The sequence below is a fragment of the Nematolebias whitei genome, chromosome 13, assembly GCF_014905685.2.
Source record: "Nematolebias whitei isolate Nwh7 chromosome 13, NemWhi1, whole genome shotgun sequence".
Taxonomy (NCBI): domain Eukaryota; kingdom Metazoa; phylum Chordata; class Actinopteri; order Cyprinodontiformes; family Rivulidae; genus Nematolebias; species Nematolebias whitei.
Genome location: NC_056510.1, coordinates 44,019,044 through 44,034,816, shown reverse-complemented (window position 1 = coordinate 44,034,816; position 15,773 = coordinate 44,019,044). Strand labels below are relative to the sequence as shown.

At 42.7% G+C, this 15,773-nt stretch overlaps 1 protein-coding gene across 1 annotated transcript in view; it reads right to left on the bottom strand.

Moving 5' to 3' along the window:
• Positions 1 to 15,773, bottom strand: part of rnf17 (ring finger protein 17) — a 116,478-nt gene that overhangs the window by 93,927 nt on the left and 6,778 nt on the right. The window contains exons 9-17 of the mRNA XM_037686726.1: positions 13,466 to 13,540; positions 9,040 to 9,332; positions 8,849 to 8,935; positions 8,534 to 8,692; positions 7,999 to 8,167; positions 3,567 to 3,696; positions 3,272 to 3,459; positions 2,955 to 3,084; positions 2,570 to 2,732 (exon numbers count right to left, since the gene is read on the bottom strand). Of these exons, the coding sequence (XP_037542654.1) occupies positions 2,570 to 2,732; positions 2,955 to 3,084; positions 3,272 to 3,459; positions 3,567 to 3,696; positions 7,999 to 8,167; positions 8,534 to 8,692; positions 8,849 to 8,935; positions 9,040 to 9,332; positions 13,466 to 13,540 (1,394 nt within the window). The remainder of the gene's footprint in view (positions 1 to 2,569; positions 2,733 to 2,954; positions 3,085 to 3,271; positions 3,460 to 3,566; positions 3,697 to 7,998; positions 8,168 to 8,533; positions 8,693 to 8,848; positions 8,936 to 9,039; positions 9,333 to 13,465; positions 13,541 to 15,773) is intronic.

The window sequence follows — 15,773 nt, the reverse complement described above, 5'->3', positions numbered from 1 at the left end:
CATCAAAACAACCATCAACATCAACCGTGAGAACCGATCAACAAAAGGATGCAGTCTTTTCTGTGGTCCACATTGCGCTCAACCACCTGGAGCAGGACTCCTACGTCCATATGTTCTTTGTGGACTTCACATCTACCTTCAACACCGTGATCCCCCAAACCCTGATGGACAAACTATTCACACTAGGACTAAGTCCCTCCATTTGTAACTGGGTACTAGACTTTTTAACAAACAGACCTCAGTCATGCATTCATTCAAGCTTTATTAAAACAGGTAAATCCCATTGAGCCTCGAGGACTCATTTACAAGAGAGACCTGATTTCAACAAAGAATGATGACAACAATGGACAGTTATAAAAAAGGCATACAGATTTTATTTTATTTGTTTACAAATAGGATGGCTAAAAAAGAAAAGTAATATAAAAACAGCTAGATTCTAAGGTGAATGTAGAAAACTAAAAACAGGAACATGTCTGCATTGGTCACTGAGGGAACACTGCAGGTAATAATGTCCTGAGCGTGCATGCTGTAGCTGTAGGATTCATCAGGACTCTGTATCACAGAACAGACAGCGTCCCCACTAGCTCAGGAGCCAGGCAGAAGGAGAAATCCCACACAAGACAGGCTCTAGAGCAATGTGGATATCCTAACTGGGCCTTCCTGAAAGCAGAGAAGAAACCCAAACAGGACTTCAGTCAGCCATCAGGTGAAAAGGAGGAACCCAGACCCAGACCAGTGGTCATTCCATGTGTTGAGGGAGTATCAGAGAAACTGAGACGTTTATTTTCTAAACATAACGTCCCAGTGGCTTTTAAACCCCAAAATACATTACGGCAAAGACTGGTTCATCCCAAAGATCCAGTCCCCCGGCATAAACAGAGTAATGTTGTGTATGCTGTTCAGTGTCAGGAGGGTGATCAGTCTTACATCGGGGAAACAAAACAGCCACTGGCCAAAAGGATGGCCCAGCACAGAAGATCAACATCATCAGGCCAGGACTCTGAGGTCTACACTCATCTCCAGGCCAGCGGTCACTCTTTCAGGGATGAAGATGTTCACATCCTGGACAGAGAGGAACGATGGTTTGAGAGAGGAGTAAAGGAGGCCATCTTTGTGAAAAGAAATCGTCCATCATTAAACAGGGGTGGAGCCTCCGGGTTCAACTGTCCCCCTCTTACAATGCTGTGATTGCTAGTATCACTCAGCCCTCTGTGAACAGTAAACAGCCATCAGTGTGTTAATGATCCATTGTTAGGCTGATGGTCCTTCTTGAGCATGTGATCAGCTGGTTTTGGTTGTCAGCAGCAAAACTGGTTGATCCACTCTGAGACGGTGCTGTTTAAGAGACTGAGCTGAATACAGCACCTCAGACTGAGGAAGTCTCTCGGATGAGAGACTAAACATTTCTACATTTTTTTGTTGTTTTGCTTTGTTTAGTTTTTTTGAATGTCCAGAGGACCAGATTTAACTTTTTTAGATTTTTCTACCTGGATTATTGAGCATGCATCAGGATAGATGGATGAATGTTCGGCTGCACCCTACGTTAGGGGTCACCACAGTAAACTAGATCGCATGAAGACTTGGCAGTTATTTTTACGCCGGATGCCCTTTCTGACATAACCACCGAGCTACCACAGCCTCTGTGTGGAGCAGAGAGCTGCATCTAGGACACCCGGAGGAGCAGATGGTGGGGGTTAAGGGCCTTGCTCAAGGGCCCAGGATGGGACGAAGGAGGCTGGGGGCAGGTGTGGGTGCTTCACCTACCCCACCCACATTTTTGATGTTGTCGGTACCGGGGCTTGAACCGGCGATCTTCCGATCACAGGCTGATCACAGGATCACAGGAGCTGAGAGGCATGAGCGCCCAGCTCTGTCAAAGGAAAATATTAGTCAGTGGCAGGAAGTTACTGAGATGGCAGGAAGTCCTTCAAAATAAAACAATGTATATTTTCAAAATTATGAAAAAAGTACATAATTAAGACGCTCCTGCATATAAACCTCAGGGTACAAACTGTGAGACAAAAGTAGCAGCTTAAAGAACAGAAATGACGGTATTTTCAACCAGTATATAAATATCAAACTAATGAACTTTAATATAAATGTTATGAACTTTCTTTTCACTGGGGTACACTTTCACAAAAGAGCTTTATGTTTGAAAACCTCATGGAAACACATTTCCACATGTCCAGTGTGTGATGCTGCAGCCATGTTACTGAGCTCCCACTGATGGACTAACCTGATGCGCTTGGCCACGCCCACTTCTCTGCTCTGCACAGTGAACAGCTGATCAGCTGCAACAGGAAATTTATCCTGCAGTATGGGCTGCACAAAGGTGCAGCAGGGGCTAAATAATGTAATTTATTTAAAATAATATTTCATGACGATCATGCGGCTCATCCATCTATCAGTCATGTCCAATCTTATTTTGAAAAACCACGATAGAGCGGGTCCACGATAAACGAACTGCAAAGTAGCGAGGGACTACTGTACTTCATTTTCCTAAGACTGACAATACAAAGTAATGTATTTATACATTTAGTCTTTGACATATGTAGAGTACACACTTTACCTATGACTTGAGCTCTGTACCACAACTGGTCTTCAAAGCGTGCAACACAGGCCTGTTCTACCACAGGGCAGTAGATGTCCAGCTCATCACCTCCAAAAGCTGCCAATTCATTGTAACAATCCTGAAGCTTAGCTGAGAGCAAGAAGGACTCCATGTTATCAACCTGGTGAGGCAGAGGGAGGAGAAAGAAATGTAAAAGGTAAAAACATAAATTTAAAAAATACCTTGGGGAAAAAATATGTGTCAACCGTTTGCATCGTAATCAAAACGTCTACAGATTTCTTTTTGGACAATACAAAGAAAAAAATTATATTTAATTTTAAAGCACAAAAACTTGTTTCTCCACGGTTTGATTTTCTGTCGTTGAGGGTCCCTGATTTCATACCAACTGGATGTAGAAGTCAGAAGGGTTGTTGATGTGGCTGACCACAGCACTGAGCTCTGTGTTGGTCTTGGGACGAACAGGAGAGTAGTAGAGCAGAGGATTCCTGCCCAGCGTCACTGGAGAGTAAAACCTGCAAGCATCGATGAGAAAACAAGCTTAGCAGAATTCAGTCGTAGCGCCAAGCATTCAGAAAATCCTTGATCATTTTCACTCAGCTGTTGATTTTGTTGAATTGATTAAAAAAAATTAAATATAAAAAAAAACGTTTTCTAATAAAGCTTTTTATTGGTTACCCATTTCTGCACCTGTATATGTACCTGGCCACCTCAATAAACACAAGGTAATCTCTGACGGAGATGGGCACATCACTGGATTGGTCCATGGGAGCTTTTCTCAGATCCACCAACAAAGAGTCTCTGTCCTGGCCCAAAATTCTCATTTCCACTGCAGCAGCACCAACAACATTGCAGAATTCTACCTTTGATTCTCTGCTCCAGCCCTTTGTCTGTGCACACACACACACACACACACACACATATACAGTTTTCTGTTTACTTTCATTTGCTTAATTTGTGTTGAATGTGTGTTGCTGCCCAAAATAAAAAGTTTTACCAGGTCATATGGGACCAGGTCCTTCAGTGAACATCTGATGGCCAGGGGGGCAAAGTTGCACACAGCCTCACTCGCTTTCCTCAGATGGTTGTTCACAGACTTCAGTGTAGACTCAGCTGTGACATCCACACTGTAAAAAAGTGACAAAAATACAAGATTGTTTAAGAGTATCATACACAAAAAACAAGAAAACAAGAAGGATTTTGCATTTTTAAAGTGGGTTGCAAACGCATTTACCCCAAGAATTAGAATTCTAATGCATCCGTTTTCAATAAACTCTGACCAGTTTTCCATCCCTACTAGTAAAACATGTCCCCACAGCATGATGCTGCGACCACTGTTTCACTGTAGGGATGGTGTTCTCAGCATGAAAAAAAGATGTTCGTACCAGAGTTGGTGCCTTCCATAACAGCCAAAAGGCTGGTGTTATCTTACTACAACACCTTCTTCCACATATTTTAGGAGTCTTCAATACCACTTTTTCTTTTTAATCAATGGCTTTTTCCTGGCCTCAAATTCATAAAACCAAGCTCTGTGCAGCATAGTGACTGCATGGACAGACACCCCGACCTCTGCAAAGCAGCTGCTCAGCTCCATCAGGGTTCTTTTTGGCCCACTGGCTGCTTGTATAATTAATGCCGTACACGTATGATCCGTGGGTGACTTGTATTTTGGCAGGCTTACTGTTGTGATGTATTCTTTCATCCATCCATCCATTATCTTCCACTTGTTTCGAAGTCGGGTCGTGGGGGCAACAGCTTGAACAGGGAAGTCCAGACATCTCTTTGAAAACCCACCTGTTCCAGTTCTTCAGAGAGGATTCCAAGGCGTTCCCAGGCCAAACGAAAGACAGTCTCTCCAGTGTCTGGATGGAGCCTGGGTCTTCCCCGGGATCTCCTCCCAGTCAGACATGCCCGAAGCACCTTTTTAGGGAGGCGCTAAAGGAGCATCCTTACCAGATGCCTGAATCACCTCAACTGGCTCCTCTTGATGTGGAGGAGTAGCGGTTCTACTCAGTGTCTCTCCCAAATAACAAATTCTCACCCTATCTCTAAGGGAGAGTTCAGCTACTGTGCAGAAGAAATTGATTTTAACCACCTGTATCCAAGATCTCATTCTCTCGGTCACTACCCAGAGCTTATGACCATAGGTGAGGGTAGGAACGTAGACCGACCCGTAAACCGAGAGCTTTGTCTTACAGCTCAGCTCCCTCTTCCACCAAAACGGACCGGTACAGAGTTCACAATACTGCAGATGCTGCACCAATCCGTCTGTCAATCTCAGCCTCCATTCTTCTCACTCTTGAACAAATCCCGAGATACATTAACTCCTTCACTTGAGGCAGAACCTCACCCTGGACCTAAAGAGAGCAATCCACCCTTTTCTGACTGAGGACCATGGCCTCAGATTTGGAGGTGCTAAAACTCCTCCCAGCCACTTCACACTCAGCAGTGAGAGCTGAAGATCACAGAACAATGACGCCAACAGGACCACATCATCTGCAAAGAGTAAAGAAAGATGGAATCCTTAGGCCACTGAACCGGGATCCCTCCTTCCCCTGGCTACACAGAGAAATTCTCTCCGCAAAAGTTATGAACAGAACTGTGACAATGGGCAGCCCTGGCGGAGTTCAACTCCCACCCTTAAGGGGTCCGACTTACTACAGGCTATGCAAACCAAACTCTTGCAACGCTTGAATAAGAAACAAACAGCCCATAACAACGGGTCCCCAGTCCCATACTCACGGAGCACCTCCCACAGTGTACCATGAGGAGCACATTCGAATGCCTTCTCCAAGTCCACAAACTACATGTACAATGGATGGGCAAACTCCCATGATACCTCGAGGACCCTAGTGAGGGTAAAGAGCTCCAGTAAAGAGTCCAGTGTTCCACAGCCAGGACAGAACCCATATTGTTCTTCTTGGATCTGAGGTTAGACCAATGATGGGATTTGCTTGTCTAGTACCCCTGAATAGACCTTACCAGGGAGGCTAAAGAGAGTGATACCTCTATAACTGGAGCACACCCTCCAGTCCTTCTTTTTGAAGAGGGGAACCACCACCACTTAGATTTGAACAACAGTCTGCCAATCCAGTGACACTGCTCCCAATGTCCATGCAATGTTGCAAAGGTGTGTCAACCAAGACAGCTCTACAACATCCAGAGCCTTAAGGAAATCAGGGCGAATCTCATCCACCCCCAAAGCCTTGCCAATGCAGAGCTTTTTAACTACCTCGGCAACTCAGCCACTGTTATGTTAAGACAAAACCCAAAGTCTACCGACTCAGCTTCCTCCATGGAAGACATGCTGGTGGGATTAAGGTCAGAGAAGTATTCCTTCCACCTCCTGACAACATCACTGGTTGAGGTCAACAGCACCCCACTTTCACTGAGCACAGTGTTAGTAAAGAGCTGTTTTCTCCTCCTCAGCTGCCTGATGGTTTGCCAGAATCTCATTGGAGCCAACCAACAGCCTCTAACCAAGGCCTCACTGAACTCTTTCCACATCTGAGCTTTTGTCTCAGCAACAGCCAAGGCTGCAGACCGCTTAGCCCTTTGGAACTTCTCAGCTGCCTCCGGAGTCCCAGCCAGCAAGGACTGATAGGACTCTTTCTTCAGCTTGACAGCCTCCCTAACCCTGGGTGTTCACTACCAAGCTCATGGATGGCCACCACGAGAAGCACAGATAACCATGCGGTCACAGTTCAAGGCAGAAACTTCAACAATTGAGGTGCGGAACATGGCCCGCTCTGACTCAGTGGGTATGTTTACATGAACATAAGTAACCGGATCAAATGGCCGGTCGGAATAAAAGTGTGTCATGTAAACACTTCGTTCGGGTTATTTTTTGTGTATTCGGCGCGATCCGATATAATTTGTGATCAGAACGAAACGGGTGGTTTACGCCGATCTGTAACCCGATCGGTGCGCATGTAAACGCTTGATCTGTTCGTTTTTATCTGATCGTGAAAAACTGACCTGACTGCGCATGTGCGACTTTGCCATTTCCGCCTGGCTAACGCTAATAATATTAGCATGTCAGGGAAGTAAAACTGGTCGGTGAGCGACACAACATTTCTACTAGAAACTTTTAAAGAGCTCAAAATGATCTGTATTACCTGCAGCTCAGTCAGGGAGTGCAGTAACGTCTCCACCATCATTAAAACCTGTCGCGGGTCCATTTTGGGTGTTCAGGTTTGTTTACGTTCACCCGGAAGTTGAACTTCTTCTTCTGTGTTTTTTTAAGGAGAGTTTACCACTCTGCACATGTCAGTACTGCTGTTCAGAACAAAGCCCGCTGCATGTAAACGCTCATCATGAACAGATTGTGCCCATGTAAACAATACATTTGAATTATTCAAACAGAACACATTTCAATCCGGTCAAAGAATTCTGCGCATGTAAACATAGCTAATGTCCCCTGCCTCAACTGGGATGTGGTTAAAGCTCTCCTGGAGGTGTGAGCTGAAGATCTCTGACGGGTTCTTCTGCCAGGCATTCCCAGCAAATCCTCACTCCACGTTTGGGTCTACCAGGTCTGTCCGGTATCTTCCCCCGCCATCTGATCCAATTCACAACCAGGTGGTGATCAATTGGTGATCAGCACTCATTGTTGTGATATAATCTTTGATTTCTTAAATTTATTTTAATTTAAGAATGGATTTTCTCTTTTCTCTATGGTAAACTAAGAGTTTGGGATATGTTTATCACACAGCCCTGATCTGTATGTTTTTCTACAGCTTTGTCTCTGACCGGTTTGTTGACTGTCTTGATCTTTATGCTGTCAGTTGCTTGGTGGTAACACTAAGAGGTGTTGAACTGCTGCTGACTTTAAGGGCAATCATAGCAGGCCTACACACTGAACTCACTGACCCTACGTGGCTTCAAAGCAAAGGGAGTAAACACAAACAGAAGAACAACTTTACAGTTTCATATTAAAATTTCAAACGCGTATCTATTTAACCTCTACCTGGATTATTTTGAGTAAAATCATAACGTTACATAAAAATTTGCCTTTTACAGTCCAGGCTGTAAGACATCAGGGGGTTGGGTAATTTTGCAACCAAATGTAAGTAAATGGACTGTACTTATATAGCACCTTTCTATTTTATCAAGACAATCAAAGCTTTTTACAACAATCTGTAAAGATCTAGTAGAGTGCTGTATGAACGGGTAAATGAGGCACAAAGATAATCAGTGCTCTAGATCACATTCATACACTGATGGGACACACATCAGAGGCAATAAGGGGTTCAGTGTCTTGCCCAGGGACACTTCGACATGTGACTGCTGGTGGAATTGAACCACCAACTCTCCCATTGGAGTCACTCAGCCGCAGCTGCCTTAAAGTAAGTGCTACTGCATAAAGGGCATAACAGGAATTTATGTTTTTCCTTCTCATACATAAAACTTTATTCGTGAGTTTGTACTTTTGTAACGTGATGCTTTTGGTGAAGCCATAATCTGGGAAGAAGACTCGCAGACTGGCCAGCTGGGTGACTGGACATGCTTTCACAGCCTCTGGACAGCCTTTCTGAAAGACTTCAGACACTCTGGTACGACACCACAGCCCGTCATACATCACAAAGATGAGGTTGCCTGCACAGAAACAGAATCAAGTCAGCATATATTAACACATTTTTAGTTTGCTAGCATTTACATAATCCATGCTGCATTCTCCAATGAAGTGAAATGTTGCATAAAATCAACATTTGCTTGGTCAGTCTGTCGTTATGGAGAAAATGTTTCCTTTGTAAATAAAATAAGTTTTCTAATCATAAAGACAGCACCATTAAAATAAAGATTTAGTCACTAAAACTAGTAAAGTTTAAATTAACTTAAATGGTATTAAGAAAAAAGCTTTCATTGAATTATTATTTGTGAAAGGATGAAGTGCTAAAAGTCTAAAAACAAACTCATTTTCTTAAAAAACACATCCATCAACGTGCACGTGCACGCACACACCAATTTCCACTGCATCTTTCTGTGTGAAGCAGCCACCATCTCTACTGCACAGTTCATCCATCTTCTTGGAAAGGATCTCGCCTTCCCTCTTCTCAGCCACGTAGCGGACGTAGAAGTGCCTTGGGTTCACAACATGGGTTACCAGAACCCACTGGGTCACTAAGAAGTAGAGGGGGTGGAAGAGGGACACATAAAACACACAGCAGATGATTTTAAAGAACACAGTAAAAAAAGATAAAGAAAAAGATTAAGACTGCGTTTTAAGTGTTGAATGATGATTTATATTTTACAAGTCATCAGTAAACCTCCTCCTACCATTTCTTTTGTAGAGAGGCAAGACATTTTTCTTTCTATGTTTTCTCCATTTCTCATTGGCCAATTCAGGACCAGTGAGAGGAAGACCTGAAAAAGATTTAAAGTATTTAAAACAAGAAAAGTAAACGTCCATTTTTCTCCTCAGTACAATCCTTTGAAGCCAAACATCATTAGGGATATATGACACACACCGTGCTCTTGTTCCTCATCTAAAAGCTCCTCAAGAACCACATCTGGACTTTTAAGGTCAGAGGATGAGTTCTGGTCAAAATGAATGATCCTGCGGTGAGATCCTGTGCCCGACGGGGAGCCACATGATGATGATAAACTGTCAGCCCCCGAGCATTCCTGACCCTGTGGTTGTGGGGTGGGGATTCTGATGTTGGTAGGTGAACTGCAGCTTTCATCTCCACGCTTCAGATGTTTCCAGGATTTTCTGTTGGAGAACCCTGTCCAGCATTTTTGTAGTGGGGACGTGGACGAGCTGCAGAAAAAAGAGAAGTATGTCGAAACGAACTGCTAGCAATTTCCTGCGGGATCAATAAAATTTTACCTCATGTGTTACGAGTCCAAGAAAAGTGGAGGTGTTTGGACTCAACGGAACGTTAAGTGTAAAAGAAAAAATGATACTGAATTGTTTATAATAATAATACATTTTTTATAAGCCCTTTAATAAAACCACAGCTGCAACAAAGTGCTGCGCACATAAAATCATTAAAGTTTAAACTAGGGGTGCAAAATTATTTTTGTTTTTTAAAGAATCTAGATTCTTAGTTCTGTCGATTCTGAATCAATTCTAAAGGCCCATAAATCGATTTGTAAATTCGTTTAAGTTTTATATTTTTTCTGCTCATGAGCGTACGGCATATTGCATTACGTGTCCGCTCGGCCGCCGTAGAATTGAGCCGTGTAGGCCACCGTACAGGAAGCTAGTTAGCCAGCTCCCTTTATCTGAATGGAGGCTGCTAGCATGGAGGAGGACAGCGTGATTCAACCCGCTCCATCTTTAAACATCATGTCAGATCCTACAATGTTCCGGGGGAAGACAGAAATTAACAAGAGCACAGTTGCTTACAACAAGTGTCAAATAAAATCACGGTACAGTATTTTGGAAATACGACAAAATGCGCGGAAGATGAAAGCGAAGCAGCCGACCAGCTGCAACAAACTTCCAGGCTTCTCCAAAGGCTGGGAAGAGTTCCCTCTCCAGCAGTGGAAGGTGACAGGTTCAGGTTTATTTTTAATACGATGGACAACGTACGTTATTCCTTCTTCTTTTTTTTTTTTGCGATAAAGCAGCTCCACAACTTCACCATGAAGCAACAAATGGGAGAAGCTCTGATGCAGCTGCAGCTCAAAGGAAACTGTTATTTCTCATATTAAACTAAAACTTACAGACAAGTTGTTCAACAAACTTTATGTAATTTATCTTTTGAACAGGTTGAAGAGACGAGACACATCTGGAGCCAGTTCTAAATGAGACAGTTTATGTTTATAAATTATAGTTCAGATGTTTTTGTGCAGGTTTTCACAGGTTTTTAAATTTAGTTAAAGATTTACTAAACATGAATCAATATGGTTAAGACTGAAGTCTGTATATTTCATGTTAGGTTAAGTTTTGAAAATATAACAAATGTTAGAACAATATGGTTAAAAATGACTGAAGTCTGTATTTCATGTTGAGTTAAAGGTTAATGTACTATGGTAGGATGAAGTCTGTTTACTTTTATATTTATATATTTTGAATTATTTGTCTGTGATGGACTGGAGACCTGTCCAGGTGTCCCCCACAGAGTGATGGCTGATATGGGCACCAGTGATACCAGTGATACCAGTGATACCAGTGATACCAGTGATACCAGTGACTCGTAAAGGAAGAAGTGGATAAAGATGATGGATGAATTATTTGTTCCTAGATTTTTATTTTATTCTTTATAAAAATCCAGGCAGCTAACCTAATACTGGTAATTTAAGTTACAGAATTTTATGCACTCCTGTATTTGTTTCTATTTTTGTATAAATAAAAAACGATGCAAAAAGATTTGATACAGTGAGCAACCTAAAATTATTGTTTTAAATAAATGTTCCATTTGTTTACATTGTTGTTTAATCTTTTCAGCTCGTCAGTTACATATGCATTATTATTGAAACTAAATTTACGACCATTTCAATAGAAAAATAGTTTTTGAATTGAATCGTGACACAAAAAAATCAGAATCGAATCACCAGACAGAGATTCACACCCCCTAGTTTTTTTTTAACTGTTGCTAAAACATTAAGGTCAATAAAAACGGTGCAGAGCAAATTCAGTGTGTGGTAACAGGCAGGCAGTAAAACTGTTTTTAAGAGTTAAAACTGGTCAGTGAAGGAGCTCGTCTGATCAAGTCAACGTTCCTTATTGTCAACTGCACCACATGTGGTGGAACGAAACTGTGTGCACAGGGTGCTCCCAGTTACATCCAACAAAAGTATACTGGTAAATTGTAAAAGACAAACAGTAATAAGATCTAAGATATGAACTAATCAATATGCTAAAACTAAGAACACACTAAAAACTAATAGTACAAAAACAACACGCCAAACAGCAGCACGAACATGAGTCTGTGTGAGCAGATGAGTGCAAATGAACACAGCAACATGAAACAGATCAGCAGCGTGAGATCAGCAGCGTGAGATCAGCAGCATGAGATCAGCAGCATGAGATCAGCAGCGTGAGATCAGCAGCGTGAGATCAGCAGCATGAGGGTTTCAGTGTCTTGCCCAGACACACTTCGGTATGCGAGGCAACTCTTGCACTGGAGGACGACTGCTCTAACCACTCAGCCACAGCTGCCATGCTGTATTGAAATTAAATACTGTTATAAAGCCTTAAAAATACTTAGCCTAGCATTTATATAGCATAAAGATGAGTTCACCATTAAAATGTATTTTTCTTAAAACCATTACAGGCACTGATAAAACACGCCAACATGTTCCTATGACTTTTATTCAAACACCAACTCATTTCAACAAAACTGAAGTTAGGAGACCTGACAGCTATGCAGTAGGCCCTCGCTACTTTGTGGTTCGACTTTCGTGGACTCGCTCTGTCGTGGTTGTTGAGCAAACAGTTCATAATATTAGGGGGACAATTGTACACGACACGACTGTCAACTTTAATATTACTCATGTGACTGGCACAATACTGGATACAGTACTGTACTGTTAACGAAAAATAAAAAATACTTCGGACAGGCGCCGCCAGTTTGCAGTTTTCTCTCAGCTGCATTCCCACTCATCATGACCACATTTCCCAGAAGGCAACAGGGCCCTTCACAGAAGCCCCTTTTCCTTCTGCTGAAAAACTAGAGGGAAAGTTTTGATCCGATTGGAGATTGTTTGGTGCTCATTACAGCGACTTCGTCACCTAGCAGATGCAGAGAAGCCGCACGGAACCCACCGGACTGGACCCAGACCTCCCGACTCTTTGGTGAATCTTGAGAGCTGGTAGCCAGCCTACGAAAACTTCCAAGCGAGGAGATGTCCCGCCGTAGGTCCGGCGCTGTTTTTCTAGACCATCAGGACTTTTTTCATCCAGACCTAGACTAATTCGACCACCTATGGTTTTGAACCGGCCAACCAAAAGTCTGCAACCCTTCCCACATTGCAAGAGTGTGGGAAGGGTTTCTAAAGCCTTGAAATATATATAAACACTAAAATAAATATAATGTTGCTACTTCATGGATTTTCACTTATTGCAGGGGTGGTCCGGAAGAACACCCCCACCCCCCCAAAAAAAAAAAAACAAGGGACTACTGTATACAAACTGAAATTAAAATGAAAAAGTTTTTATAACCATAAAACATTGCTATACTTTAGTACTTGTGTACTACGTGTACTAGTACGTGCTCGAGCATCAACGTGTGGCATGGAGGCTGCACAGCTGCAGAAAGAAAAGCTTTGCAGAGAGTGGTGAAGGCTGCACAGAAGATGTTGGAGTCAGTCTCCCCACCATCACAGACATCTACACCTCCAGATGCAGGAAGAGGGCCACCTGCATCATGAAGGACCCCACTCACCCAGCACACACACTTTTTGCCCCACTCCCCTCAGGAAGGAGGTTAAGGAGCATTAAGTGTAGAACCACTAGACTGAGGAACAGCTTCTACCCTGAGGCTGTTAGACTCATGAATCTCTAACCAGAATAATCACTGTGAAAAACCATATCATGTTGCTGCTGATCTGTTTCATGTTGCTGCTGATCTGTTTCATGTTGCTGCTGATCTGTTTCATGTTGCTGCTGATCTGTTTCAATGTTGATGTGTTCATGCGTGCACATCTGCTCACAGACTCATGTTCATGTTTGTGCTGATGTTCAATGTTTTATGTTATGAGTGCTTAGTGTATATTTAGTTGATGTTTTTCTTAGTTCATATCTTAGATGTTATTACTGTTTTTCTTATACATTTTATTGTTGGATGTAACTGGGACCCTGTGTACATAATTTCGCTCCACCACATGAGGTGCGAATGACAATAAAGAAACTCTGACTCTGACTCTGATATTATAATTGCCCATTAATAATGGTTTTGTTGAGGCAGATCTCAAGAGTAAGTACAAAATACGTAAAGGACTCACCTGTTAGACTTGTTGATCTCCATCTTCAGAGACAATGTCAAACTCCGGCTCAGATGCTCTGACTGAAAAACACAGCTACAACACGGACAAACATGTCAAACCTTAAAGTACTGACATGCCGTTCTGCATTTTACAAGTTCTAATTCAACAATCTTTATTATCCCTAGGGCAGGGGTCACCAGCGTAGTGCCCGTGGGCACCTGGTAGGCCGCAGGGACCACATGAGATGCCCACGGGGCATGTTCTAAAAATAGTTCTCATGATCAAGGAGCAACACCTAAAAATCATCATTAATTATATTTTTAAATTTAAGAAATAACATTTGCAAGGATGTATATTTGAAATGAAAATAATTAATAATGTAAAAATAAATAGTTTTACGTATACAATTTATCAATCTTGTCTGGGGTCAAAGTTCAGAATCATGCATAGGTCACTCCCATCTCTGCAGCGGTGCAGCTACAAGCTAGTTTTACCTCCCAGAGGTTAAAATGGCAGAAAACGTGAGTTGACAGGGCCTGGGAGGAAGAGGTCTTTTTACAGCTGAGAAGACAAGTGTGTCTGTGTCTCATTAGTGGCTGTGGCGACAGAGTGACACTTCACCAGCTAACATGTTAGCTTCGATGCTAACTACTAGGGGTGTAACGGTACGCTAAAATCACATTTCGGTTCGGTTCAGTTTCAAGCAGGGCTCAGTTCAGTTCATTTTCGGTACGAAAAAGGCCAAAATAAAGACTTACAAAATGTTTATTTTGAAAATATGCCAAATTACATTTGTATAAAAGAAATAAAAGCGACCCATTTGGATGATAGTTTAAATAATGGGTGATTTCCCATGAGGCGAAGAGATCTACGGCGTGCCTGCCACATCTCTGCCTGGTCTGCTCCACCACCTGAGGGTGGAGCTGCCACTCCTCATACAGGGGGTTGCCCCTGGACAACAGATCTGCTCCTCTCATCAGGATCCCTGCCGCATGAGTTGCTCGGACTGACGGGAGTCTGGTGCTGCTCCATAAGATGAACTCTCGGGCCAGTCTGTGCAGCTGCTGGGATCGTGTCCCGCCCTGACGGTTGATGTCAGCAACCACCGTTGAGTTGTCCGTCTTCACTAAGACATGACGGTCCTTTAGATGGGGTAGAAAATGCTTTAAAGCTAGAAAAACTGCCTGCAGCTCCAGCACATTTATGTGGAAGCGTGACATTTTCTGAGACCACACCCGTTCACTGCTCTGCCCTTCATCGTGGCCCCCCATCCTCTCAGGGATGCATCTGTTGTGATGGTGACCCTGGATGTTACTGCTCCTAGCTGAACCCCAGTGCTAAAAACCACTGGGTCCCTCCATGGATGCAGAGCCATCATACATGTTGCAGATACTTTCACTCTGTGATGTAAATGGCGGTGGGGGCATAAACTCAGCGATGCGAGCCATCTTTGAAAATCCCTCATTAGAAGACCCATACAAGTTTTACCACCGTAATTACTGAGGCCATTTGCACGAGCAGGCGCAGACAACGTCTGAATGAAATGACTCTCCCCAGCTGGAAGCTCGCGATGCACTGGGAGAAGGATGTGATCCTCCTCTGACAGTGTCACGTGATGAGAGGGAGTCTATTTTGAGACTCAAATATTCTGTACTTTGTTTGGGTACTAAGCAGCTCTTTGTCCAGTTTACTCTAAATCCCAGGTCTGTTAAATGTTTTATTCCTGCCTGGGAGTGGCAGATTGCTTGTGCCCACGTGCGAGAACATATCAGATCATCGTCTATATACGAGAGGATTCTCACGCAGCGCTGCTTCCACGCACCTGCTAAACACCTGCGGAGTAGAGATGTCTTTCTAACTAGGGGTGCAGAAAAAATGTGATTGTTTTAAAAGAATCTAGATTCTTAGTTCTGTCGATTCTGAATCGATTCAAAAGGCCCATAAATCGATTTTAAAATGTGTTAAATAAAAAAATTCTGCTCCTACTCCTGAGCGTACGGCATACAGGTCCTTCTCAAAAAATGAGCATATTGTGATAAAGGTCATTATTTTCCATAATGTAATGATAAAAATGAAACTTTCATATATTTCAGATTCATTGCACACCAACTGAAATATTTCAGGTCTTTAATTGTTTTAATACTGATGATTATGGCATACAGCTCATGAAAACCCAAAATGCCCTTCCCAAAAAATTAGCATATCATGAAAGGTTCTCTAAACAAGCTATTAACCTAACCATCAGAATCAACGACGTAACTCTAAACACCTGCAAAAGATTCCTGAGGCTTTTAAAAACTCCCAGCCTTGTTCATTACTCAAAACC